The sequence below is a fragment of the Juglans microcarpa x Juglans regia genome, chromosome 4S (assembly GCF_004785595.1).
Source record: "Juglans microcarpa x Juglans regia isolate MS1-56 chromosome 4S, Jm3101_v1.0, whole genome shotgun sequence".
NCBI lineage: Eukaryota > Viridiplantae > Streptophyta > Magnoliopsida > Fagales > Juglandaceae > Juglans > Juglans microcarpa x Juglans regia.
In genome coordinates this window covers 1,127,449-1,154,428 of record NC_054601.1, presented here as the reverse complement: position 1 = coordinate 1,154,428, position 26,980 = coordinate 1,127,449, and the positions used below count along the sequence as shown (strand labels likewise).

The 26,980-nt window shown below is 34.2% G+C and overlaps 6 protein-coding genes across 10 annotated transcripts; 1 reads left to right on the top strand and 5 right to left on the bottom strand.

Moving 5' to 3' along the window:
- Positions 1 to 4,803: 4,803 nt before the first annotated feature.
- On the bottom strand, positions 4,804 to 7,664 carry LOC121263756 (probable L-type lectin-domain containing receptor kinase S.5). The gene is made up of 3 exons (XM_041166824.1): positions 6,859 to 7,664; positions 6,020 to 6,739; positions 4,804 to 5,843 (listed from the first exon to the last, which is right to left on the bottom strand). The coding sequence occupies exons 1-3, from the start codon at positions 7,286 to 7,288 to the stop codon at positions 4,987 to 4,989; spliced, it is 2,007 nt and encodes a 668-aa protein (XP_041022758.1). The 5' UTR covers positions 7,289 to 7,664; the 3' UTR covers positions 4,804 to 4,986.
- A 135-nt stretch (positions 7,665 to 7,799) lies between these two features.
- LOC121263757 (DEAD-box ATP-dependent RNA helicase 15-like) lies at positions 7,800 to 13,996 on the bottom strand. Its single transcript, XM_041166825.1, has 12 exons — positions 13,773 to 13,996; positions 13,468 to 13,583; positions 12,920 to 13,020; positions 12,069 to 12,241; positions 11,645 to 11,876; positions 11,430 to 11,548; positions 10,864 to 10,920; positions 10,596 to 10,780; positions 9,741 to 9,885; positions 9,579 to 9,662; positions 8,993 to 9,056; positions 7,800 to 8,191 (listed from the first exon to the last, which is right to left on the bottom strand). Exons 2-12 carry the CDS (start codon positions 13,578 to 13,580, stop codon positions 8,181 to 8,183), a joined length of 1,284 nt encoding a protein of 427 aa, XP_041022759.1. The 5' UTR covers positions 13,581 to 13,583; positions 13,773 to 13,996; the 3' UTR covers positions 7,800 to 8,180.
- Positions 13,997 to 15,313: 1,317 nt separating this feature from the next.
- On the top strand, positions 15,314 to 18,446 carry LOC121263754 (protein BUNDLE SHEATH DEFECTIVE 2, chloroplastic-like). Of its 5 annotated transcripts, none has more exons than XR_005940332.1 (6): positions 15,314 to 15,453; positions 15,566 to 15,660; positions 15,833 to 15,896; positions 16,023 to 16,119; positions 16,753 to 16,972; positions 17,306 to 18,446. XR_005940332.1 is itself a non-coding variant. In XM_041166820.1 (5 exons), exons 1-5 carry the CDS (start codon positions 15,396 to 15,398, stop codon positions 16,829 to 16,831), a joined length of 393 nt encoding a protein of 130 aa, XP_041022754.1. In that variant the 5' UTR covers positions 15,314 to 15,395; the 3' UTR covers positions 16,832 to 17,118. The 5 variants fall into 5 exon arrangements, 2 of the variants coding, with proteins under 2 accessions (XP_041022754.1, XP_041022755.1); XR_005940330.1 differs by having other exon boundaries at positions 17,055 to 18,361; XR_005940331.1 differs by lacking the exon at positions 17,306 to 18,446 and adding an exon at positions 17,060 to 17,191.
- On the bottom strand, positions 17,104 to 18,202 carry LOC121263752 (probable carboxylesterase 17). The gene has a single exon (XM_041166818.1). It carries the CDS (start codon positions 18,200 to 18,202, stop codon positions 17,264 to 17,266), a length of 939 nt encoding a protein of 312 aa, XP_041022752.1. The 3' UTR covers positions 17,104 to 17,263.
- A 776-nt stretch (positions 18,447 to 19,222) lies between the features above and the next one.
- Positions 19,223 to 22,179, bottom strand: LOC121263753 (SPX domain-containing protein 2-like). The gene is made up of 3 exons (XM_041166819.1): positions 21,639 to 22,179; positions 21,030 to 21,156; positions 19,223 to 19,762 (listed from the first exon to the last, which is right to left on the bottom strand). Exons 1-3 carry the CDS (start codon positions 21,936 to 21,938, stop codon positions 19,380 to 19,382), a joined length of 810 nt encoding a protein of 269 aa, XP_041022753.1. The 5' UTR covers positions 21,939 to 22,179; the 3' UTR covers positions 19,223 to 19,379.
- A 1,355-nt stretch (positions 22,180 to 23,534) lies between these two features.
- On the bottom strand, positions 23,535 to 26,358 carry LOC121263751 (TSET complex member tstD). Its single transcript, XM_041166817.1, has 5 exons — positions 26,216 to 26,358; positions 25,572 to 25,685; positions 25,041 to 25,120; positions 24,403 to 24,527; positions 23,535 to 23,819 (listed from the first exon to the last, which is right to left on the bottom strand). The coding sequence occupies exons 1-5, from the start codon at positions 26,266 to 26,268 to the stop codon at positions 23,745 to 23,747; spliced, it is 447 nt and encodes a 148-aa protein (XP_041022751.1). The 5' UTR covers positions 26,269 to 26,358; the 3' UTR covers positions 23,535 to 23,744.
- Positions 26,359 to 26,980: the final 622 nt, after the last annotated feature.

The following is a 26,980-nucleotide window of genomic DNA, read 5'->3' as shown; positions in this document are numbered from 1 at the left end:
AAGATATTAATATATTTATAAATTAATATAACTTAATAATAATAAAATATTTTATAATATAATATATGTATCCAGTAAACTTAAGTTTATAACTTTTTTAGTTTTATAAATCCTTTTACGGACTAAACATTTCGCTTTTTACTAACTATTTTTTCTTAATTAAACAAATCAAGGTATTTAAAATTCAAGCAAGGTAACAAACAAATCAATCTTAAATGATGGTGCACATTTTTATCTCTATCAGTATCAGTTGTTCAAAAACATCTTTCCATCTCAGTACGTTTTTAAATTTCCGAGAGAATTTCGAGCTCTTATTTCAATTGTTTGTGAATAATTAGGTCTCTTTTTGTTACACAGTTAAGATTAGATATTGTAAATAATAATAAATTTTTTGAGTTAAGATAAGATATGAGATGGTCTGTAAAAAAATATATTTTGATAGTGAAATAAGATAAGATATTTTATAAAAAATAGTGTGTTTGAATAGTAAAATGAGATGAGATAAAATAATTTTAACTTTTTGGATATTTGATAAAATGATGGGTCCCACAAATTATTGAAAAGTAATTTTAATTATTGAGTGGAAAATATTATTAATATTTTAAAATAAGTAACATCTATTATTAATTTAAAAACTCATAAATATTTTAACTTTTTCAAAATATAATTTTTTGTAATTGACCGTGATTATTTCAATATTTCTAAATATGAACCCATTTATTTGTTAAACAAAATTATTATAATTATGACTTTTTTTTATAGAACTAATTATGACCTATTTATTATACTATGCTTTTATAAAAAATTGAAATATATTTTTCTAATTATATATTACAATAAAATAAAAAAATTCGAATACGTAGTCACATCTCATTTAACTTAAAGTGGCTATAAATATGAACAGTAACAAATAATGTTACAGTAATGAACAGTGCTACAATAACAAATAGTACTATAGTGATGAACAGTACTATGATACAGTAATGAATACAGCTACAGTAATAAACAGTATTACGTGCATGTCCCTCTCTACATTCTTACAGCAAAATTATCACACAAATCACCACAAAATAACCAAATCACCACAAAGATCACAAAATTACCATACAAATCACAAAATCACTACACAAATTACAAAATGAGGGAAAAAGTTAGGGTTTAGGATTTTAAATCTCAACCCTTCATCTTCAATCTCTAAACTTGATCCAACAGTAGAGGTTAAACTAATTTAAAATAGATAATTAAAATATAAATTCAACGTTAATTTATAAAATATTAATCTTTTATCATTAAATAAATGATAGAATTTTGTTAAATATTTTAAAGAGAGTAAAATCATATAAATAATTAGAGTTTTTAATATAATTTAAATCTCATAATATTCTTAATTAACTAAAATCATTTAGATAAAATGATTTTCTACCATTATAATATTTTTAGAGTTTTCAAAATAGAAGAGACTTACTTTAATGATGAAAAAATATGAGAGCAATATAGAAATAAAAGATTCTGTATTTTTTCAGTGCTCATTGGGTCATTGAGTATTGTGGTTGAATTCTACACAATTCATATCTTTTGCTAAGAAAACTATTGTTAAAATATCTAAAATCTTTTAATTTTCATATTACTCATATTATTGTAACGTTTTGTTATTATTGTGATACTTGTTAAAATTTATTTTTCTGCTCATGTGCATTAAATTATTAACTAATTATTTTTCTTTAAAAAAATATATTATTTTTACACATTATATTATTTTTTTAGACACGTCATTTTCAATCAGACAAATTCTGGGTAAACGTGCTTTGCACGTTATATAATTGCTTGTATATTAAAAATGTGGTAATTAGTGTTACTGTAGAGACAGATGAAACTTTGTAACGATACTATATTGTTACTGTAGCATTACTGTAGTTATGGTTCAAAAATCTTAAATGAGATAAAATTTGATATCCTATCTAAAGATGAAATACAGCAAAAATGAGATAGTTAGTATCTCATTGGCATCCAAACCGGACTTAATAGCATCCGTGGCTTTGTTTTGTGTTGTACAGAGTTTGACTTTGTACACATAATGATATATTAATTAATTATATATATTGATTAATTTTCTATTTGTTTTGTTCTGTTTTTTTGTATTATTCTTTTAGGTAGTAGGTACGTAATTGCAAGTTGGGTAGCGTTACGACGTGAACAAATGTTTATCCAATCATGGAACACAAAAATTATAGACATAATAATAGAGACGTTTGGTGTGTAATATATTATATTCCACCATAAATAATATTTTATCACTTAATTTAAGCTATCCATATCTAGGACAAATTCAAAGCAAGAAATTTTATTTACAGTTTTCACTTAGAGACTGTATATACAGACTCTTTATTAAATGAGAAAAAATATTATTTTAAAAAGAATATTTTTATAATTTTTAAAAAATTTAAAGATAAAATTACTTAAATTTGTATTGCAATATCTAAATAGGAACTGTACCTAACATTACTCATTTAAAAATCTATTTATTTGGTCCATGAGAACCAGTCCATTTCAACCACCGGATTGATTATTATTCCTAATTATTCTTTTCAGTAATATTATTATTTATTTAATCCAAGGCGAAAATGTCTTTTCTCAATAATTTTTGTTAATCATATGGGCATTAAAGTTAAAAACTAAACCCTTACAAGACTCCTTTGCTAAATATACACATGCAATTTTGAAATGAAATCATGAATAATTATTCATTTTCCAAAAGGGTCTCTTCATGGATATTTAATACCATATATGCATTAATTTTTAGAAATATAATTTCTAATCATTTTTAGAAACATGACAATCAAAATACTATATATTTCGACACTAAATAAATATCATAAATTTTAAGTAAAATTAAGAAGATTTTTATCCTTTTAATTATTTTAAGTAGCTTAATTATAAAATCTTAATAGTTCAATTTACAAATGATGATTACGATTTCATTAGCCCAATAAAGTAAAGAGTTTATTTAAAAAAAAAAAAATCATAAAAATATCCAGTAATATGATCCTCTCACTCTGGTAAAGTTTTGGGTTATCTCGCGCTCCAAGAAGTAAGTAATGGGAGTGGGACCGAACGACACGTGTTTGGTTGTTTTTGTTAACGATGTCGGTGGCACAGGCTTTACATTAAACGCTGATGATCCAGAAACCTTTTAAGTTTGAATAGTGAGATTGATAAAGATGATTTTAAATAAGTTAAATAAAATATTTTTATTTATTATTATTATTTGAAAATTTAATTTTTTAAAATTTTTATTATATTTTATATAATAATTTAAAAAAATTATAATAATGAGATAAAATAAAACTATTTCTATATCTAAATACAGTGTTAAAGTTTTTTCTAAGTCAAGTTAATTTACCTTTGTTTTCTATGCTAATTCCATGATATTAACATATTAGAATAAAAGTTAATAAGAAGCAAAGATTGATTGGATTATTGATATAAAAAATAATCAAAATATATGCAAAATGTTTACACTGAAAATTTTCTAATACAGATAAAGGGTTAATGAGAATGAAAAGTGAATGATGTAATTTTAACACGTGGAGAGCAAGGATCACCGAGGCAGTAAGTACAAAATAATTATATTCGAAGCTCTTTCTACCGCACATTCACGTGCTAATTTTAAAATTTAAATCTTATAAATTAAATCACATGATGTAAATTGTGTGGTATAAAAACTTTTAAATAACACTATTCTAAATATTATCTTAAGCATCCGTGTATTCTGGTAATTGATTATTGGGATAAATCGTCTAAATTCTCCTAAATAAGATGGAGAAACTCAATAAGGAGAACGAAACAAAGGCCGGTCTTTATTTTAGAACGGGGGAAATTCAACAGAGGGAAGGGGGAGATGCATTGAGATGGGAAGGCACAAAAAGCTAGAGACTGCAAAGAAAATGAAAAAAATATATATTATTATTTTAAGATTTAAAAAAAATTAAATTATTTATTATATTTTACATAATAATTTTAAAAAATTATAATAATTAAATGAGATTAAACAAATTAAAAGATTTTTGTATCTAAATGTTTTCTAAAAGCGTGGCTTCTGCGTTTAGATGTTGAAGTAAATTGAATTAAGTTGAATTGAGATGGTAAAATATTGTTAGAATATTATTTTTTAATATTATTATTATTTTAAGATTTAAAAAAATTAAATTATTTATTATATTTTATATTAAAATTTAAAAAAATTATAATAATAAATTGAGATGAATTGATAATCAAAACAAATCTTATTAAAACAAGTGAGAAAATTTTTAAGTAGATTTGGGTAAAACTTGCTGTACCAGGTTCCAACTGCCTCCTAGGTAACTGGTCACCTACTTTTTTAGAATAGGCTCCCGCAAAAAATAGCTATTTTCTTCAGATACTCCACACAATCTTGCTCAGTCCCTTCAAGTTTTTCTTTTGATTGCTACTTTTTCTCACGCTGTCCCCCCCCTTTTTGTCTCTCTCGCCACCATCATCTTCCTCGTCTCATTACCCTTTTTGTTGCACTATTGGTCGACCTGGAGGTACCGTCTAATTACATTTCCACAGAAGAAAAAAATAAATTACTTTAAAGCTCTTTCACTCGCAACTGGAAGTGGTAGGCGGGGTTGGATTATATTTAGGGTTGGTCAAGTTCAAAAAGTCTAGACTCTAAAGTCACCAACTACGACCACCCACCAATCACTACTTTTACATGAAAAATAAAACGACTAAATAAATAAATTTTGCTAGAGTTTGGATCCAAAAAGGGTCTGAGGGTAAATAAAAATCAGATCAGGACTCAATCTTTCCCACTGTGTGAATAATTATGTTCTATACGTGTGTAAAACACCCAGAAGACAAGGACGAAATGGCAAAAGAATGTCAAGAAAAAATTGAAAGAAATGCAAGTGTGTATATGTGATTCATGCTAGTCAATTTCATTATGTATGATGTAATCAGCAACTAGTCATACTGATCAACCTCAATCTCACTTGGGGATGTCACGGGTGAGTGAAGCAATGAACGGCTACTTTTAGAACCAAAATTAGTGGTTGTGGAAGCAGTAGCAGAAGAAGATACAGATATATACACTCCAGTAGGTCGAGTTTCAGGCAACTTAATCAGGGGCTCGTTTGGGTTCAGAAGGATCTGCACCACTTTTCTCATCTTAGGTCGGAACATAGAATCTGGGTGCAAACATGCAAGCCCTAAAATCAGTGTCCTCTTCACTTCCTCCTCATCAAATTCACCTTCAAGCATTCTGTCAGCAACCTCGAGCAACTCGTTTTTTCCATATGAATTCCACACATAATCCACTAAACTAGTTTCGCCCCTGATACCCTTTGATCTTCTCCCACATACAACTTCTAGTACCACCATGCCAAAGCTATACACGTCCGATACTGGGGTAGCCTTTCCCGTATAGCCTACTTCTGGGGCCAAATATCCTGGAGTTCCTGCTAACACAGTTGTCACAGAAGCATCGTTTTCGAGCAATCTTGCGAGCCCAAAATCACCTAAATGAGCATTATAATCAGAATCCAACATCACATTGTTTGGCTTAACGTCTCGATGAACAACAGGGTTACCACACTCTTCGTGCAGGTATAGTAATGCCGAGGCCAGCCCTGTTAATATATTGTACCTCGTTTTCCAGTCGAGAAACCCTATTCCGATGAAACAGTCCAGGCTACCATTCGGCATATATTCGTACACTAAGAGGAGATGCTCCCGCTTATGGCACCAGCCTTGGAGTTGCACTAAGTTTTTGTGCCTAAGACGCCCTATTGTGCATATCTCTGCCATGTACTCCCTTTCACCTGCAGCGAAAAGTTTTTATTATGAACGAAAAGTGAACACAAGATGGTGATGAAAAAATTTAGGAATCAATAGGGAAAGAAAAATTACAGAAACTTTGGGATCTTGCTACACTTCCCGTACGAAACCCACAATCACATCATCATGAAACAACGAAATGAAAGTGCATGGAACGAACCTTGTTTTGAGGTTGCCGAGATCTTCTTCACAGCTATGGTCTTCGGAGGGTCGAAGATGGTGCCTTTGTATACACTCCCAAATCCACCCCTGCCCAACAGGTTTTCCTTGCTGAAGTTGTGAGTAGCCTTTGAAAGTTGCTTGTAAGTATACATCTTAGGGAGATTTGCAGCATTCCTCGATCGACTTTCAATATCCTCCAACTTTTTAACCCTCTTCTTCAGCTTTCTTAGCAATGATGGAAAGACGCAAATCACTATAATCAACAAAGCCATGAAAATTGGAGCGACAATGACGGATACGGTCTTAATTTTGTCATATTTTTCAAGGCTTTTGTTGAGGGAAGGGAATGACAATGGCACTGATGTAAATGCCCAATCAATGACCTGATGACTTTCCGGGAAAGTTCCAGTTGATGCCGTAAATCCCACAAAAACAGAGCTTGGAACAGTGTCAGACATTACTATTGAACGGCTGAGAACATTGACCAAGGGATTCCCGGAATATCCCACTGAAACCAGAAGCATATTACTCAAACCATCATAATCAATTTTGCACTTGATGTCTCTTCCACTTTTGAGGTCAATGCCCGTGCTGTTAAGACTCTTCGCTGCAAACGGATGTATAATGCTTGTTGTGTCAATTCCAATGTGGTTTCCGTCTGGATCGAAATCATTCATGGAGGTGTCGAGCTCCACGGCTAGTTGCCGAACAACGCCACCTACATTTTATTTGAAAGCTAAATAATGTCAATTATTGGATACATCATACAGCATTAAAAAGCACCTCTAATTGATGGAAAATCCCACGGACAAACATTTAAAAAGCAGTAGAAATTACCTGGGGGTGATCGATTAAGGAGTCCAAGATAAGAGCCATAGCTATCAGGTGGTGAGTGACTATGATCTGGTGCGAACACAAATGCCATTCCATCACCGGAGGCCGTTGAGTTTGAAAAGGCGGAAATCCTTATGGTGAAGGTGGTCGAGATAATGGCCGGCCAGGCAAGCAAAGGGTGGGAGTAGAGAACCCGACCAACATTGTTTAGTGGTAGAGGTTGTGAGGTTGAATTGCCTTTGCCTTGCTGTGGATCCGGTGTTATACTCAAGTATCCATCGCTTGCAGTCACAGAACCCATGCAGATAAGCTGTCCAGTGTTGCAACTTTCTTGATTGAATGAGGTGAAGGAGAAACTCATGGGTTCGACGGGGTAGCTTAAACAAGGTTGAATGATAAACGTACAGAGAAACAAGCGCAAAAGCAAAAACATGGTTTGCTGATGGACACAGCATTAAGCAAAGTCCATTCTTTGACGAATATGTATAGTTTGGGAATCCGGCAAAAATACAGCAACTGGCATTTATTTGTCATAATCTAACTACAACTTCCAAAAGCATACGAATAATGGAATTTAGGTTTCAGTGAACATTCAAAGATCTTTTGAAGCCTTTTAACGTTTAGAGAAACAATAGATGAATTTGAGATTTGAATGGCCTTTTGTCACTCGTATTTTTTAAGGGGCCAGCCGGCAAATAAGTGGCTGTTTTTACCCATACGGCCAATAAAATGGACAGAGTAAATTATTCTCGAACCCAGCAACGATCATGCCACATATTTGATTACAATTTACGCCTGCTAATTAAATATATTAATTGACCAGTAGATGATACTTATATAGGCGGAACAAAAACGACATTAGTCAAACAAGCATACAGGTAGACCTGATAGTAACAGAGCAGTCTTTAAAAAGCAGACATGATATTTGTATGGACCAGATAATCTACCGGAATCCTCCACCTAAAACAACAGACAGGCTTTTATTTTAAGTTCCACATATTAAAAAATAAATAAAAAAGAAGAAGCTCTGATTAGTACATAATACGGAAAATCAATGCCAAAAATCAAAATGCAACTCCACGGTAAAAGTCTTGATAGAATAAAACCTAATTCCTCGCGTGCTGAACCACTCGCAACAAGTTTTTTTTTTTTTTTTTTTTATAAAAGCTACATTTTTAACTTCCCAAGTGTACACCAGATCTGAGCAACTGCTATTTCTCAAACCCCAATTGTTTCATATTAGTTTCGACATTATGGTTCTGCCCCCCCTACATTTTCCAAGTGATGCGCCGTTGTGGATATGCGAACCAAAGTGACCCACCCACTTATGATGGCACTACAAACAACAAATTTAGAAAAAAAAAAAAAATTGTTAAGTATTGATCCATAGCAAAATAGTATACGCAAAATCCAGGAAACCAAATGAACTAACAGCCATAAAGAGCTCAACTACAATCAACATGCAAATGTAAACAAATAAGCTAATTATCTTTTACCCATCAAAAAGCTTTTAAGAAGCAAATACTACCCCATAAAATTAGAAATAGCATAAAAAAAAAAGGAACACAATATATCTACTCATCCACAGAAAATAAGGATGTTAGTGAAAACAATTGGGAACCCATAACTGGAGAGAACAGGAAAGCCATGTGGAAGGTAATGTTATACAAAGGGTGGGATTTTGACTAATAAGATAAAACTGTAATCAGGCACCATACTTTCAAAATTGATTGATCGGGATCCTCTAAAATTCTTGCCCGAATTATAAGGCTAAGATCAGAAAGAGTGTATGAGCAATACAATGTTTATTGATTGTTTAATGTTGCCAAGAGAATGAACAACTAAATGTTGTAAACCCATTCGCTAAGTTTCTCTCCCTCACATCAATGACGCCATATCTAGGCCTTGGAATCCGAACAGAAATTATAGGTGATCTCAATCCCCAAATCTAGAAAACAAGAAAACTCAAAAACAACATTATAAGACTTTTGACAAACCAAACCACATAATTTTCAATATATCCAATTCAAATGGTCAAATAGGTCCCAATTTATCCTAACCAAATAAATAATATAAATTTTAATCAAATTGTGATGGATAGATGGCATCGCTACCACATGGACCCAAGAGAACTTACTGTATGTAGAGGTATCAATCTGCTCAGGAAGTTCCTTTATATCCACCTCAAACCTCATTTGAACCTGCAATTATCCAAACAAAAAATAAAAAATAGTAAATCAAACTGCCAATAAATTGAGAAACAAAACATTAAAATTAAATGGGATATTCGAATATTGATCCTTACATTTTAACTTGAAAAACAAGGTCCATGAACTACTTTTTTTCTTTTAAAAGGCATCAAAGTTAAGGACTTTTTTACAAGTAAAAAGGGCACCATTAGCTAAGGACCTCTAAAAAGATGAAAGAGGTCCTTCTGTTAGTGTCCCATCCAGAACATTGACAAAATGTTGCAGTGTGACGCCACTAAAACAGTGGTTGCCATATGGCATACCACTGCAGTGCTGCAGTGGGAGGGAGATATCCCTACTGACAACCACTGCTTCAGGGGCATGCCTCATTAGCATTTCTGTCAGGATTGTACAAAGTAACCTGACAGAAGGTAAAAGGTCCCTTAACTCGGACTAATTTTTTGGTAGATAGAGATTTTTTTTACCAAGTGAAAACCCAATGGAAGGAAATTTTAATAAAACTTAATTCCATACATTATTGAGAACCTCCGAATCGGAAGCAGATGAAACGAATGTAATTGCAAGCCCTTTGGTTCCGAACCGACCAGCTCTACCAACCTGTTAGCAGTCAAAAACATCAGGAATAACAATGACACAAACCTATATTAAACAAAGGAAAATTTAATTAGAACATACCCTGTGGAGATAAGTGTCTGCAGAATCTGGCATGTCATAATTAATGACAATGTTAACACGTTCAATATCAATCCCCCTACCAACCAAGTCTGTGGCCACAAGAATCCTCGACTGCCCCTCCTTAAAATTCTTGTAGCGTGTCAACCTGCAAATGGCATAACATTCACAATAATTTCAGTGTCCCACATTTTAATAAAAACATGTGTTGTGCAACTATTCGTTATTGGGTAGCAGTATCTGGAACAAATTGAAATAAAAAAATCAATCCAGCTGAACTCTTGAATGATTCACAAATTTTCCAACCAAAACAATGTCAGACAAACAGAATGAATAGCATATGGAACTACACAATAACCTAAGATTACAATTTCAAGCACAAAAACTAAATCATGTGGAATAACTATGATCACCTACCTTTCTTGAGAAAACATATACACCATGCAACACAAAACTTAGTACTATAAATCATGCACATACAATTGAAAGTAGTTTGTATTACTGAATCAAGAAAGCTGGATTTTAAAAACATATAATAATAGAAGTCAACTCCTCCCCAAATAGAGATATAATGCAATATCAAGACACAAGCATACAACATATACACTGCATCTATAGTTTTTCCAGGATGATATCCCTTCATATACACACAACACCAATAAATTCAAATATACAACTCATAATTTTTTTGATAAGTAAAATATACAAGTCAGAAAATGATAGAATAAGCTGTATAAAATATGGGCATACATACACAGTACAACAGATAACAATAAACAATCAAACTGATAAAAAAACCAATAATAAATTAAAGTCAGAAGTATTTAGACAGGCATACAAGTTGCCTCCAATACAAACCTTTCCTCTTGGGACATGCCAGAATGGATGCATATAGAGGGGAAATTACACTCCTTAAGTAGCTTGTTAAGCTCAGCCGCTCTGTTGACACTTTTGACAAAGATAACAACTTGATTAAAGTCCAATGCATCAAGGAGGTCATTCAACTTGCGGTTTTTCTCCGACTCGCTCAGTTTGATGTAGTGCTGCCATTTAAATTGTAATAGGTAAGAGAAACCCACAGAGACTACCAAATAAAACTAACAATCATTTCAGAAGGATATAATACCTGAACAAGACCATGAAGGGTTAACTTTGCCTCGTCGTCGACATAAATTTCCATTGGCTGAAAGGAACAAATGGCATAGTAAATCATATTAGGGCCTTTCCTCAAGCTATTGGAATCCAGAACGAAATTAATGATGGATGCACATCCCCCGTATCAAGATCCTGCTCCATCTGCTTCTCCCCCGCAGGTACATTTTAAGTCATGCCAATCAAGCACAGAAATCTATCATACAGTCGACAGCACAACCCAGGTGAACAACTACCCTCCCCATCTCCCTTCTCTTCTTTCAATAACTTAACTTGAAGTAAAAACACACACCCAACACCTAAGGTAAGAAAGTAAAAGGAGTAAAACAAGTGAAGGAAAATCAGAAGTTCAGGTCAGTAAAACACCAATCCCGCACAATTATTGGACGGACTAGAAGCTTCACCCTACTAAACCTCCCAAAAAAATGACTGGATACATAGTGAAAATACAACCCCAATTGCAAGCTAACAGTGATGGAAGCACCAGATTTTCATAAAATAGACTTCTAAATTCAAGTAGTACTGGCCATGGAACATTACTTCTTGCATAAATCTCTTGCAAACTGGGCGGATTTCTTTGCTGAGTGTTGCAGAGAACATCATAACTTGCTTATCATGAGGAGTCATCTTGAAAATCTCCTGCACATCTCTCCTCATGTCTGCAGAACATATAAAGCATATGATGACTACAGCTATACAAAAACTTGACACTTAAACAGTTTGTTAAGAATTCAAGGAAGGGGGTTCAATCATACCAAGTGATTCAAGCATCTTGTCACATTCATCGAGAATAAAATGCCTCACATTCTTCAAAGAAAGGTCCTTATCTCTTGCCAGTGCCAATATTCTTCCGGGCGTTCCAACAACAATGTGGGGGCATTCGTTTTTCAGCAAATCCTTGTGAACTTTGATATTGACACCACCATAGAAGACAGCAACCTTGAGATCAGGTAAGTGCTTACTGAATCTCTCGAACTCGTGACAAATCTACAGAAAAAATGCGTACAAACAAATGAGGGACCACAATGACCCAAAAAGCTTTACAATGTAAGGCAAGCACATTTAAAATTATGAGCTTTGTAACAATGAAAGATCTTTTTGATGTCGGGGGAACCACCCCACGGCAGAGCCCTTAGGACTCACCCATGGAACTGTAACAATGAAAGATCTTGAAAATACCTGGTAGGCTAACTCCCTTGTATGACACAGCACAATTGCAGAAACTTGTCCTGCAACGGGTTCAATCTGCTGCAATGTTGAAAGAACAAAAACAGCGGTTTTCCCCATCCCAGACTTAGCTTGGCAAATGACATCCATGCCCAGGATGGCTTGAGGGATACATTCGTGTTGCACTGATGAACCAAAGAAAATCGGATCGAAGGAACCATCGGTAAGTAAAATATAATCCCTCAGATCCTTTAATCCAAAGGATTACCAGACCACATAAGTTCTCCGAAATCAAGTTTATAACAATAGAATATTACCTGAAAATATCATGACATCAACAAATTAATAAAAAATAAAAAAGCTATCCAGGAGAAGGTTCCAAAGGCTACAATTTTTTAAACAGCACAAAAGCCATTATATTTTAGAAATTGTAATCATTTTAGATTCAATAAAATACACACAAAACCAATCTTTATTGAACACCAAATTAAAATGACCCAGTGAGCTACAATTTTTGCCAAAACATAAAAGTACGCATTTCATTTGGCCCTAAGAAATTCACAAGGGGTAAAACGACAATAGCAAGGACCACATAACATATTTCTACATCAAAGAAAGGATATGATTTATAAATGTGCAATTAGTAAAGAACGTCTAAAAAAAGGTTAAAACTAGCTATGCATATTTAGATATAATGCTAACCATTCCAAATTTCTAAAAAAAAATAATAATTGTGGGCTGGTTACAAAAAATTCCTTCAACTTCACATAAGGATATCAAATGATATAGCTTCACAAATAAAAATGGTTTTTTTATAGGTGCTTCACAAATAAAAATGGTACGAAAATGAGTTAATAGTTTGCCTTCAGAAGGATGCTCAAATCCCGAGTCCACAATAGCTCGAAGAAGCTCTGGCTTCAAAAGGAAGTCCCTGAATCCTGAACTGTGAATTCCTACATAGCCCCTACAAAACAAACAGAACGAAATAATGGTATTAATAAACATACATGGAACATAATTACAATGGGAGAATCTTGCGGGTACAATCCATAGAACCAGCAAAATGCTGAGAAAATCATCAATTCATCATGAAAAGCGCCCAAGTAAGTGGTTAGACTAGAACTCAACAATGTATAAATGAACAGTTTGGTTTATGCTACTCATTTTTAAACTTCTCCATAGTAATATGCAAGAATAAAATATTTAGACTAAGTAGTTCATTCGTTTCCGGTTTTCCCTATAAAACTGGAATAGACCGAAATCAAAATGCTTTTATTTGGATGTTTCAGCTTGTATACTTCCTGTGAACTTAGGCTATGCCTATTTACTTGTCTTAATAAAACTTCTTATTACTTTAAAAAAAAAAAAAATCCAAAATCAAAATGAGAGTTCCAAGGACTAATCTACTCACTTCTTGGCGCCTTCGCCGTTAACTTTGACGGCGGAAGTTGGGGCATGGGCTTCTTCGTCGTCGTAGTCAACAAGCTCTTCCTCGTACCCATCGTTCTCCCTGGTTTCTCCCATATTCTACATAAACAAACACAGAGATCAGTAATTAGGGTTCCGAAACTTGAAATCAGATGGGAAAGGGAAAATGAGAGGGTATTTCAGAATTAAATTGAATCGAGAGTTTGAAAGAGGAAATAGGGATTTGAAGATGAAGTTTTAAGGAGAAAATGAAAGCTTAGGGTTTAGGGAGGATAAGATCGTAATTACCTCTGAAGCTGTGAATAAGTTGAAAAAATATGGCTAGGTTTAGGGTTTGTAAAGTCTGCAAAGGAAAACGGTTAGCGGAAAAATAATCAACTTTGGGGGAAAGAGATTTCGAGAGAGCGGAGAACTCGACGATAGCTCAGAGTGCTACTGATTCCAACAGTATCTGATAGGGTTCGGAGAGTGGTGTTGGTGCCGGCTTATATAAGCACGAGTAACACCATATTGCCGTAATTGCCCTAAGAAAAATCAATAAATATATTTTAAAATTTTTCTTCTAATTTTCTAAGCCACTTTTTTACGAATACAAATATTTTTATATTTGTAGTAGTTTTTGTATACTTTTTTAAAAGAAAAAAAAAAGTAAATATGAGACATATAAAAAAATTATTTTTTAATAACAAACCTTATTTTTTCAAAAAGAATACCTAAAAGTAACTGCACATAAAATTTTTATATACAAAAACTATACGTTCTAAAATTATATATAGCATTACTGCTTTATTAAAATGGTTGGCTTATGAATTTGTTTAAAAAGTCCTATAAGTGGTCGTAATTAAACATGATATACTAAAAAGTTTAGAAGAACATCAGTCAATTACTATTTATAGATCATAAAATTAAGAATTACAATAACATTGGTCAACTGCTATTTATTATCTATTATTAAGTTGGTGTGTATAATACATTTAGTAAAATGTGTAAATAATATAATTTGATATGAAAAATAAATTTTAAAATTTGAATCATACAAATAAAATATTACTATTTAAGTAATGTGGATGTTGTGCTCTATACACTGACTTGATAATAGAATAATTCTATCTTTTTAACTGTCATTATTCATATGACATTAAAATAATGATGAATTAAGAATAACTAGAAGAATGATAAATAGTATTATCACTCATAACAAACAATCTTATAATGTAGATTTATTTTTGAAGAGTTAATCTTAAATATACGTGTGATTTATTTTTGAAGAGTTAATCCTAAAGATACGTGGCAAGTGTACATGATATATTTAAAATTTAATTTAAAATACTTTAGCTTACAAAAAAAATTCTGAAAAATATAGATAACATTTGCTTGTTAAGTAATGATTGATTTTTTTTTATAAGTTTTTTTATTTTTTATTTTTGAATAATTTTTTTATTTTTATAAGTAATAATTAAATTTAATCTCACGAGTAATGTTAAATACAATTTTATGATATGCAAGTTTTTACACATTTTCTTTGAAAACATATGGGGTCTATATTAAGAAAGTGATTTTCATGAGATCTCAATTTTATTATTTTTTATTTATAAAAAGAGTACGAAATTTGTACATCTTAAAATTATAAATATCATTTCTTTAATATCATTTATGAATTTCCTGACTTGTCAATCTGATCCATTGCCACCCAGGCCCGGCCTGCTTACACTACAACAACTTATTCTTTGGGCTTGAGTTCCTTTCCTCTTTCGGACATTATATGGACATCTTACCCATTTCTCATAATGGTCCCGGGCCTATCTTCAACCCATGGGCCGACACTGAGCCACGTGGCCTCTAAATAAATAAGAAAAAAATCTAACTCCGTGCTGTTCCATCCAACCAACTTTTAGCTGGATCAAAGTTCCAATGGCCTCTGCTCTGTTCTCAGCATCCGTTGCTTCCTTCAAAGCCACACCAAAACCAGGTCTCTCTCTCTCTCTCTCTCTCTCTCTCTCTCTTCATCCTTGAATTTACTTCAGCAAATGAAAGTCCCATTTTTTACTTGAATTGAGTTGTCTGTCTCTTTAAATGCTTAGGGAATTGCTTGGGCTATCACTACAATAAGAATCATTTTCGAGATGACTTGTGCCAGAGTTCTGCAGCCACTCAATTCGGCAATATAAAAGCTAAGGTCCTACCCTTCGTTCCATTTTATTTATTAAATCGTTGCGTACTGTCTATTGAACATAACTTTCACGCATACATGAATTGGTGTGTAATTCATCGTCTTTATAATCTCGTATATGTCCCTAAATATGATATGTTTTTGCCTTTTTTCCTCCCTCGAACTCCTGTCCAAGTAGGCTGAAAAAAGTGATCAAAGGCCCAAACCGAATAGCGTGATTTGTGCCGACTGTGATGGAAATGGTAAAAACTCTTAAAATACTTGGTGATCTGTGGTAAAGTTCCCTTCTTTTGAAGATGGGAAAGCGATAAAAGTGGGGAAAATTTCAGGTTATTTTGATTTTTTTATTGTTTTGGGCCAATGAGCAGGTGCAGTTCTATGCTCGCAATGCAAAGGTAGTGGAGTGAACTCTGTTGATCTTTTCAACGGACAGTTTAAAGCTGGCGACTCATGTTGGCTTTGCGGGTAATCACTTCTAATAAGTACCCCTTTTTGTGCTTTATTATTGCAATTGCTATTGTTGGTAACACCGCCATTAATCTTACTGCCTTATATTCATTATCCTAGAAACTACGGGTTTTATCATGGAAACTCTTATGATATATCAGTGAATCTTGAGTCCCACGTGGACGAAAAGCAAAACAGAGAGAACAGTTTGATATACGTAGTTGAATCCGAATCTATGCTTTAGATTGGTGTCTCATGATGTATCTCAGCAGGCTGTTGGTGAATTCTTCAAGCATCTTTCTTCTAAACAAATTGGTATTAGCATTTAGCGCAGTGTTTTTATATACCCTGGATTGTACAGCGGTGAATGAGATCCCATATTAATTGGGAAGGAAAAGTTCAAATCCCTTATAATGATTCTAAGAGGCTAAACTTCTTTTATTGTTCAATCCTCTTTCTCATTAAACTAATATTCCATATTCAGCTAAATGCTAGAATGTGATAAAACAAAAGATTAGAGCGAGTTATGAGTCAAAGAAGAGGAGTGGTAGTGCTGTAGTCGACATTAATATTCAATTATCATCTTCTATTTTTTGTTTGGATGATTATTGTTGGATCATTATCAATATGATTTCCTTTGTACCCATGCAGAGGTAGAAAAGAGATGCTATGTGGAAATTGCAATGGAGCTGGTTTTGTTGGAGGTTTTCTGAGCACTTTTGATGAATAGAAATTAGAAATTGTGTGCTGGATGAAGGGTATTTGCTCCATGCATAGAAGTATGATTTGGTCCACAGTATCCTCAGAGTTAGAGCGTGTGTATATGTTTGTGCATACAAATCAGAATTGCCTGCGAAACTTGACCTAATTAGTAAGTAATTATTTAGGTGAGAGATATATTTCTGTTAGTTTCTTTCGCTCATCTGTATCGTATAATCAAGCTATCTGTTTAGGGTAGGAGATGGAAGATCCTGCAACCTGAAGAGGCAGTGCAAATTTGGAAAAGTTGTTCAGTTTGATTTGGATCCAAAATTGACTGGGATTTTTCTTTGCCAAGCATTGTTTAAATTGCCTTTTGATTTATTCAGCACTCCAAAGACCATTGTCCTTACGATTACTGGCTTACAATAAGACTAGAATTCTTTTCAGATGATTTTGAAGGTTAAGAGCTCTTCATGAACTCAATCATTTGTTGTTGGAGCAGGCGGGTTGCCTCAGACTTGGGATAAAACACATGAAATACATGCGACTCTCCCTCAGTCTCCACTAGCCTTGTCATTTTAACCCCTTTAGTCCGCAGAAATTCTGCATACATTTCTCCCCTTTCCTTCAAGAAATCCAAGCCAGCCACGAATACTACAACAGAAGGAAATTGGCTCCATTCAGCTGCGGATAATTCAGCCTTCTGAAAATTACAACCATAATAATCACGGTTCAAGCCTTCTGGTATACTTTGTCTCCAAAACATGTCATTGCTTGCAACCTCTCCTGCTGCTCCTTCGGCCTTCTCTTTCTCAGTCCTCTGCTCACTGCCAAAATAAGGATGTATTGGCAATAATCCCTTAATCTTTATAATATGACAGCTGTTGTTCTGAATGGATTTGATAGCAACATGGTGCACAATGTTTCCTCCAGCACTGTCCCCAGACAGAAACATACGGGAAAGGTCAGCCTGCTCGAGCCATGGTTCAGATCCTACTTGGCGAACAAGCCAATCCAGAGAGCTATAACAATCTTCATATGCTATGGGGAGACGATTTTCGGGAGCTAGACGGTAATCAACAGAGAGAACGATGGATTGGGAGGCAGCAGACAGATCTCCCAGGAAATGATGGTAGCCAGCCCATGTGGTGGAGCCAATGCAAAAGCCACCACCATGAAAGTAAACAATAACAGGAAGCTTATTTTTGGACCCAGTACTTGCTATACTTGGAAGAAATAATCTTCCTGTAACTGGTTTTGATGAGTCAATAATCACATCTTTAGACGAGTATCCGTTAGTTGATTCTAGTGAGGCTGGAACAATCTCAGGGGCAAAGCGTTCCACAGATCCATCAGAGAAGACTTGAAGGTAACCCGGTGCTTCTGCTACCAAGGACATTTTTTCTTATATAAGGGTGGGGTGGGAGAAGAGTCGAACACTAAGTTCTGTTTAGTTTTGAAGAGCTTGTGGGGGCGTTATAATAAATAGCTACTTTGGAATGCCAAGGAAAATGAGTCTTCTTATAATGAAGGATTCGTGAGTCATGGTTGTTGGGTATTTTGGTTGGTCATGTCAAGTGAATTGGGTTCTTGCATGTGTTCCTAAGAGTTTAGGTAGGAACTTGGAAGACTTTGAGAATGTTCGGTTGATGGTAGGAAGTTGTCTTTGTGTGTGTGTGTGTGTGTTAGAGAGAGAGAGAGAGCGCAAGAATTATTTGGAGATCCATATTTGGGTTTTTGCGCCAATTAGGAAATTGATTAAATGTTTTTCGTCACTTCTTGGGCTCAGTCTAAACTAAAAGCATCGCTGAAAGGTATAAATTGACAGAATTGGCGAGTCAACATATTTCTTTGTGTTGCTACTTTTCAACTCAATTTCACATGGAAAAATCACGAGTACAGAAGATCATCCATGGCCCAACTACTGATTATAGACAGCTTTTAGTAACCCAAGACTCGGTAGCCTGTGGGTTAGATTATGATGTTTTTTTAATGACATGAAACCTCAGCAAGACAGTATCATATATCTCGGGAGAATAAATCCCAAATACGCAACCTTATATGCTAGAACCATGCATTAGGTAATCTAGAATAATTCCTAGTGCATAACCGAACTCAGGATATCTGAATTTACAGCTCATCCCAAGCTACCAAGCTGCACCTTGACAGGTTTGGATTATATCTTGGGAGATTCCTAATACTCAAAAGCTCATGATAGTATCATTCTATAGAAAAGATGCAAGGATCCAAGATTAGAAATTTTATATAATTGAGGGCCAAAGGATTATCCAATGAAAAATACTATTCTCATTCTTTAAACTCCTCCCTTTTCATAATTCTTTGATGTGGTATCAAATGATTGAAAAACTATTTGTTATTTTTTACCTATCTTTCAATCGTTTGATGCCACATTAAGAGATGGAGAATAACATTTTTCTATTGAATGTACCATAAAGACCATGGTGTTTAGCATACAACTGTGGTGTCATATAGTCTATAACTAATGGTATAAGGGGAAAAAACTATATGGCTTCTTGTTCAAGTATCGGTATATTTTTTATCTCCATTGTATTGTTCTACAATGGCGGCAACGAATACTCGCTCACTGTTGAGCTTTCACTCCGGATCATCTTTAAGCCATGCAGTGCCGATAATGTTAGCTTCAGGTACATGCCTTCCATGTGCTTGATTTCTTCAAGTTCATTGGGAATTTTAAGTATAGTTTGTGTACTTCCGGTTGCAGCATCGCAATTGCTCCCTTCTTCCTTATCAGTTGCTTCAAGTGGAGCCGACGGGTCATTCATGGAGAAAACTTGACACAGCATGCTCTCACAATCCTTCACAAGCTTGTTAAGTATATCAGTTGCTGAGAATGGTTGTTGCGAGACATTTTGGATAAAAGGCAACCGAATGGGAGCACCGCTTTTTTTCTCATATTTTTTTAGTATCTTTACCAGTCCTGTGTATAGCATGTCAGGGTTATTTATTAAAACGTGTGGAAAATGTACACCATGTTGTCAAATAAAATTAAGAAAGAAGTAAAGAGAGCTGATAAATCCTGCAATCAATACTAACCCTCCATATATGGAACATATTGCTCCCCCTCCCAAAAAAAAAAGCTCTCTTTAGGCTGTGTTTGGGTAGTGGAGTGATATGAGATCACTCCACTATTATTCAATATTTTATCATTACTTTTTCACTACTATTTACAGTTTATCTGATATAACCTCACTACTCAAACGTAGCCTTAATTCCATGACATCTGATTTTACATTTTTGTTAATTCAGATTTTATCAATCTTGCTCAAATATATGCATTAAAACTAACTTTTAGGAGAAAAACATATGGCAAGGCAATGATGTTGGAGCAATTGTCATGGGTCAAAGATTCAAAAGCTAGTAACCAATGATGCTTCACAAGTAGGGGTGTCAAATCGTGTTAACGGTTCGTGTTCATGTCGTGCATATTATACTATATAGGTCAACTCTAACCTGACCTATTAAGCTTATCGTGTCAAAATCTCAAATCCTAATACGACCCATTAACATAACGGGTCGTGTCGTGTCAACCCGTTTTGACCCGTTTATGTAAATTGATTGAACAGACTCAAAATTAACCCGTTTGATCTAGTTAAGTTTAGCATATTTTTATATAAATTTTAAAATCACAATATCTATAAAAAATATAAAACTAACTGTAAGTCCAAAATTACAATCTAAACAATAAAAATATCGAAATTAAAATCTCAACAGTTTTATTTTTTAGGTATAAGGGTATAATTGTAATTTTAACTTTATTAAAAGGTCATAACGGATTATAACGGGTCAAAACGGGTTGACCTGTTATCAACTCGTTAAGTAATCGTGTCTTAACGGGTCAACCTATTTTGACCTGAACCCGTTAAGGCTAAACCCTAACTCGTTTTTATCGTGTCGTGTTCATGTTGGGTTAACGGGTCGTGTCACATATTGTCACCCATATTCACAAGTTTATCTCTTTACTGAACTATATGCAGAGAACACGTGCTATTTTATATGTTAGTAGTAGCTTGCTGGGTTAATTCTAACCTATTATTATTTTTCATTACTATCGTTACAAGAATACATTTTTCCTCGCAAGAATTTGAAAAACCAGTATTCCAAGTTTTTCATGACCATGCATGCATTCGTAAATACTAAACTTCGCTTATTTACTCTCAAATAATATGGCACTAAGAAACGAGTACCTGTGTAGTTAAGTGCGCTGTAATTCTTCAACAAAACCATCTCTCCATGAAAATCCACCAATTCTCTTCCTACTTGCATCAACTCTTCGTTTGAATCCTTGGCTTTTGTTATCATATCTTGCAGCTCCTGCATCCCAACCACAAGCCCATATAATATTCTAAAATAGTAGTGTAGAACCCTTGCCCATGCATATGAAATCCTTGCATCACCAACGGGCAAGCCCCAAAGCAATTTAACGTGTTCAATATATAAAGAATCGAAGATGGACAAGAAGGTAGACCCACATGAATCGTGTGAAGAACAACGTGCCAAGTACAATTAAATGCCAAACAAGAAAGTGTGATGCTTGGATCAGGGTAGAATTTCTAGGAAATGAATCAATGTATTCTAAACACGAAACCAGGAAACAATCAATTTCTCGGAATTCCCATCTTCGGAGAAACGCACACTTTCTCACTTGTCATGTTTACAACGCGAAAACAATCATTTCCGTAATTCTGAAAATCAAGAATTATGAAAAAAGACCCCCCAAGCTCAAATCTCCCATATTCCGACAAGAAACATTCAACAAGCACTATAGAGAACAAATTAGAACAAAAAAAAGGTACCTTTACTCGAATAATGTAATCCTCCTCCTTGTCGACGAAGAAGCCGTTGAACTTTTCTACCTCGTCCTCCAAGAGCCTGAGAAAATAGTCCTTGGACAACTCGGGTAGGCAAACAGGAGCGTCCGACGAGACGTACAAATCCAAATCCAGACGGCGCCGTTTAGCAGGAGGATTGTTGGGGTCGTCCTTTGGGTAGAAGCGGTTGAGGTACTTCTTGAGGTCCTTGTAAGACAAGTACTTGTCCCGCCACTCCGGCAGGGTCTCTCCGATTAGGCTGCTGAGGATCTTCCAGAACTTCATGGCCCCGCGCACTAGATTATTTTCCTCCCCCCCACAACAACACCGAGTCTTCGTTCCTTCTACGCGATTGATGGATGGAGAGAGAGAGAGAGAGAGAAGTAGGGAGAGAGAGAGCGAAAAGACGGAGATAAATACTGGGCGAATGAAATCGGATATTCTTTCGGAAGATAGGGAGCCGGGTATATACTGGTTCTATTTTGTTCGACACGTCCCTCTCGAGGAATATCTTCGAGTTTAATCCTCTCTTCCACGTCTGCCGTGACAGTTAAATCGTTAATTATTGTTATCTCTCTCGGAACTAACGAAGTAATATCCCGACAGTTAAATCGTTAATTATTTTTTTCAGGGAAATGTAATTTATTTTTGTGGTCCCATATGTACATAACAAAGGCCAGATTCACATTAACTTCTGTATCCATAGCATATGAATGTTGGGAAAATAAGGTCACAGCTTATGTTTAATTTCAGGCCTCCGATCTTAATTTTGCAGTAACTTTCTTGTGTTACCAGGTCAACATTACCATTTGAATTATACTAATGTTTTTAGGGAAATGTCACAAAGATTTCCGATTGTACCAACTTGAGTACTACTCGTGTCTTTTGTTTTGTTTTGTTTTTTTATTTTTAATTTGTTAAAACTAGCGACATTGTCATCTACACCCATATATAAAAGGCGTTTGTCCCTTTGTATAAGAAAATCTTTGAGGTTTTGTTTGGCAATTACTAGGTAGATAGTGTGGTATCATCTACAAGCACAGACAAGCATAATGTTCTGTTGGTTCTGTATGTATGTAAGTTATATATTCTTTTGAAGATGCTCGTAAATACCATGATCGCCCTGAAAACATACAAAAAAAAGTTCCTTGTTTTCTACAGTTGAACAAAGAGAATCTATGGTATATTTTTAGACCATAGAAAATCATTTTAATCTCTTCTTTTGGGTGCAAAATAATCTTTAGAGGCCATCGGATTAAGGAACTTTTTTCTTACATTGTTTAAAGTCTACTTGCGGGAAACTCCTTATCAAGGGACTGTGCATTCTCGAAACTAGTTGGGACGCTGTTCTCGTACACCCAATGCTAAGAAATAAAAAATTAAACTCAAGTGTTAAATCCTTGTGATGAAATGATTTTTTTGTATGAAAATTCTCTTTTATGTAATTGAAAATTCACTAAAATCTCTACAAATTTCAAAAAGTTCAGTACGGAAATGGTTGATAGTGGAACTATGCTCTTGTTACTTAATAGTCGACCCATATCCATCACAGGAAGCTATGGATTATACTCATATATTCGAGATAAATAATAACTAATAATTTGATATGCCATATGTTTTATTGGCATTGTGCTGAAAACAAGCAGTAAGCTCTAGCAGCCAGGTTCAAAAATAGATAAATATGTGCATTCTCGGCCCAGTCCATGAAAAATAAGGGAGGAGCGACTAGCAAATTCCTTCATTAAATAGGCGATCTATAAATTACCCCATATATGGGGACCACAGTGCAATTATTCACGAAGATTAGAGATGAGATTATTTTTTATTTCTGATAGTAATCATGTATGCCAGTGGTGAATCAAATCATTAATGGAATACAAGGAATCAAAACCCAAGCGTTATTAATGGTTTTTTTGTACTTTGCTTGTGTTACAGATTTCGATTACAGACCCCAAATAGAGAAAAAAAGAAATGGAGCAAACTGAAAATTAAGACTGTTTCAATTCAAATAACAAGATACAGTGATTCATTTGCCTTAATCATGGCTGGTTTACTATCATCCGCACAGGTGAGATGACAAGCAGCTTCCCTTCAGCTAAATTCAGTTGGAGGCTTTAACCTAATCAGCCTTTTGATTCGATCTTTGTCCGTGTTCTCCAGGATTCCCTTCAAAATAGAAGAATAATAAAGCATTAGAGTTTTCAAGATAAACACAGTGCAGAAAACCTGGCACCTTGAAATCCAGCATCTCAGCGGGGGAAATCTTTCATCAAGATAAGAGAACCCATAATCGCCTTGTTTATGAAGCTTTTAAGCAAGATAGAAGCACACTGGGGAAATCTCTAAATGGTTAAACAAGAAATAAAGTTGGATAATTTTGTAATGCTAGAGAACTTCTCATTAGTCACTTGGCTGAAGTTCAATTGAGATTCCAACAAAAGTCATAATCAGATATCCACAATCTCCCAACCATGATGAACAATCTCCACAATGGCGTGGTAGTAGTAGTAGTAGTAACGTGCAAATGCTAACATGTTACCTAAGGATGTCAACAGCCCGTTTTTCATGTAAGAGACTTGAAAACGGGACTGTGCCTTTCCCATGATGCACCAAAGAAAGGATGATTATTATATAAAAAAAAAAAAAAAAAAAAAAAAAAAAAAAAAAACCCTGTAGGATACTAATGCCACAAGCAGAAATATGCAGCTAATCAATCCAATAATGAAAACAAAGGGGAAATGAATCATACCGTCCAAACTATTTCGTCAAGACACAAACATATCCTTCCATATTTGTCAAGAAACAAGCGTTCAGTTGGAGGTTTCCCACATACATCCTTGATTGTTGAGGTTATCACAAAGATCACTTCAGCCACTAGAGAGAAACCAAGAAATGAGTAAGGGTCAATTGGGAGAAACAAAAACTCAAAATAAGCCATGTAGAGATAACAAAGAAGAGGTACAGGTTGTTGCTTTGGAAGGGAAAGCATTTCATTTAAAGAGCATTTGTATATCTCGTCTGGATTTTTTGTAACAAAGCATACATAACATTTACAAAATAGCCTGCTTTTTTCTATTTGTAGCATTTTGAGCAATTCTATCACCTGTTCTTCTCAAGATCAATCAACATTAGTGAAAAACCTATCGAGTGAAGTTCACTAAAATTGAGGCATGGACTCCTAAATTTCTTCACTGGTGTCAATGTCTTAAATAAAATGATTTTGTGCCTTCAGATGCCATGATGACAATGATAAAACAATACATTTCTGCAAGATGACAATATAAAAAAAATAAAAATAAAATTGGTTATGTAATCCTTTCCAACAGATTTTAAACAGGTCTCAGCTTCCACTCAAAAACTACCGAAAAAGGGAGCCACGCCACTTACAAGCAAGTTCATCATACTCATCTTTTCCAACCACATAAACTGAGACATCTCCGAGTACCGTGTAAACAATATAAACAGACCTGAAAGAAAGTACAAAAGTCATAGATAAGGATATATGAATTAGTCACAAGTATTCTCGATCTCTATCAAGCAAACTTAGCTCGAAAAGTTTTTACAAAAAGGGGAAGAAGAAGAAAAAGAAGAAGCAAAAGATAACTTTCCAATTGATCTAGCAGCTACAACAAAAAGAACCGGTAACTAATTATGGGAAGTAACTAATCCTTTACCGAGACATATACGGTCAATCCCATTGGACTAAGAGGAGATGTAAAAAAAAAAAAAAAAAAAAAAAGTGAAATATGAATGAGTTATGATATTGATATGGACATAAACACCCTCTGCATCTACTCTCAACTCTTCAAGAGTACCCTCTGAATTGTGTTTCAAATAGACTTATTATGATACATATCCATTATTGTCACCCAAACTCTATTCCTCGTTGATAAGAAACTTACAGCGAACTTTACTTACTTATGAGATGCCACAAGGAGCTCTTCATTTTTCGCACCTCTAAGATTATCTGCTCCCAGTTTAACTAAAAAAGACCTCCAATGCAATCGCTCCTCAGCAGGAACTCCATGATACCTGAAATTAACCAAAAAAAACCGACAATCAGATAATAAAGGAAAATTCAGAACTAATTTTTATTTCTTTTAAGGAAGAGTGACAACTAATTTGTAATATTGCACAGTACTTGCCTACTTGGATTTGGTTCTTCTTATACCCTTCTTCAAAAAGATACCCACAAGAGAAACGTATAATAATTGTATTGATTCAGCACACCAATTAAACATCTCAATTGAAATTCAAGGAAAAAAAGAAGATTTTTCCCGAAATTAAGCCCGAGACAAAATTACCCATTGATTCACTTATTAAAACAAAATCAGATCTTAAGCGACCTCCTTTTCGGAAACCTCAAACGAATTCGAATCGACACGAAGAAGATACATGTAAATAAACGATATTAACTTTTAATCATTCAAAATGCTCGACCAGATTACTCGAAGAGAACAGAAAAGGAGAAATGGAATGAGTTTGAACTCCCTTCAAATGTAAGATGACAATAAAAAACTGATACTACAGTTCAGAATTAAGTGGGAGATCGAGAAAAGTACCGTTCGACGAGAATGTTGCCCACGGAATTGGAGATCAGCAACGCCAGCAACATCTTTCCCTCTTCCCGTTAAGTGAGAGAAAATTATATCCCTAGTAGTCAGTCTTCAAGGAGGGGAGGGGAAGTTTTGCTTAAACCAATTGTTTCAGTAATATCGTTAGGGAATAAATTGTAGGCCCATGAAATTTCATGGCCCCCGTTTATTTAGGCTCGATATAAATAGACTAGGCCCATTCAGATCTGATTAGCCCATTGAAAATTAGATTTTTCTTAATATTTATAATTATTACAATAAAGTTCAAACTATTAAAAGTGACTATTTTTGACCGCTGGGCGGTATATATATATATATATATTTTTTTTTCTTTTTTTTTTTTTACATTTTTTTAACATATTTAAATATATTTAAAAAATAAAAAAAATACATCAATACACTTAAAATCACTTCCTTAACCACTAAGTAAAAAAAAAAAAAAAATTTTGACTAGCGGTCAAATGGAGGTGTCAAGTTGGGGAGGCAAAGTAGACTTTCTCTTTTTTTTTCTTCGTTGTTATGTTTTTTAGGTTACGTTCAGAGAGTGAGATGAGATGAGATGAGATGAATTAAATAAAATATTATTTTTTAATATGATTATTATTTTAGAATTTAAAAAAATTGAATAATTTATTATATTTTATGTAAAAATTTAAAAAAATTATAATGATAAGATAAAATGAAACGAAACTTTATCCGTATCGTGACAAGGCCTAATTCTTTTTTTTCTTT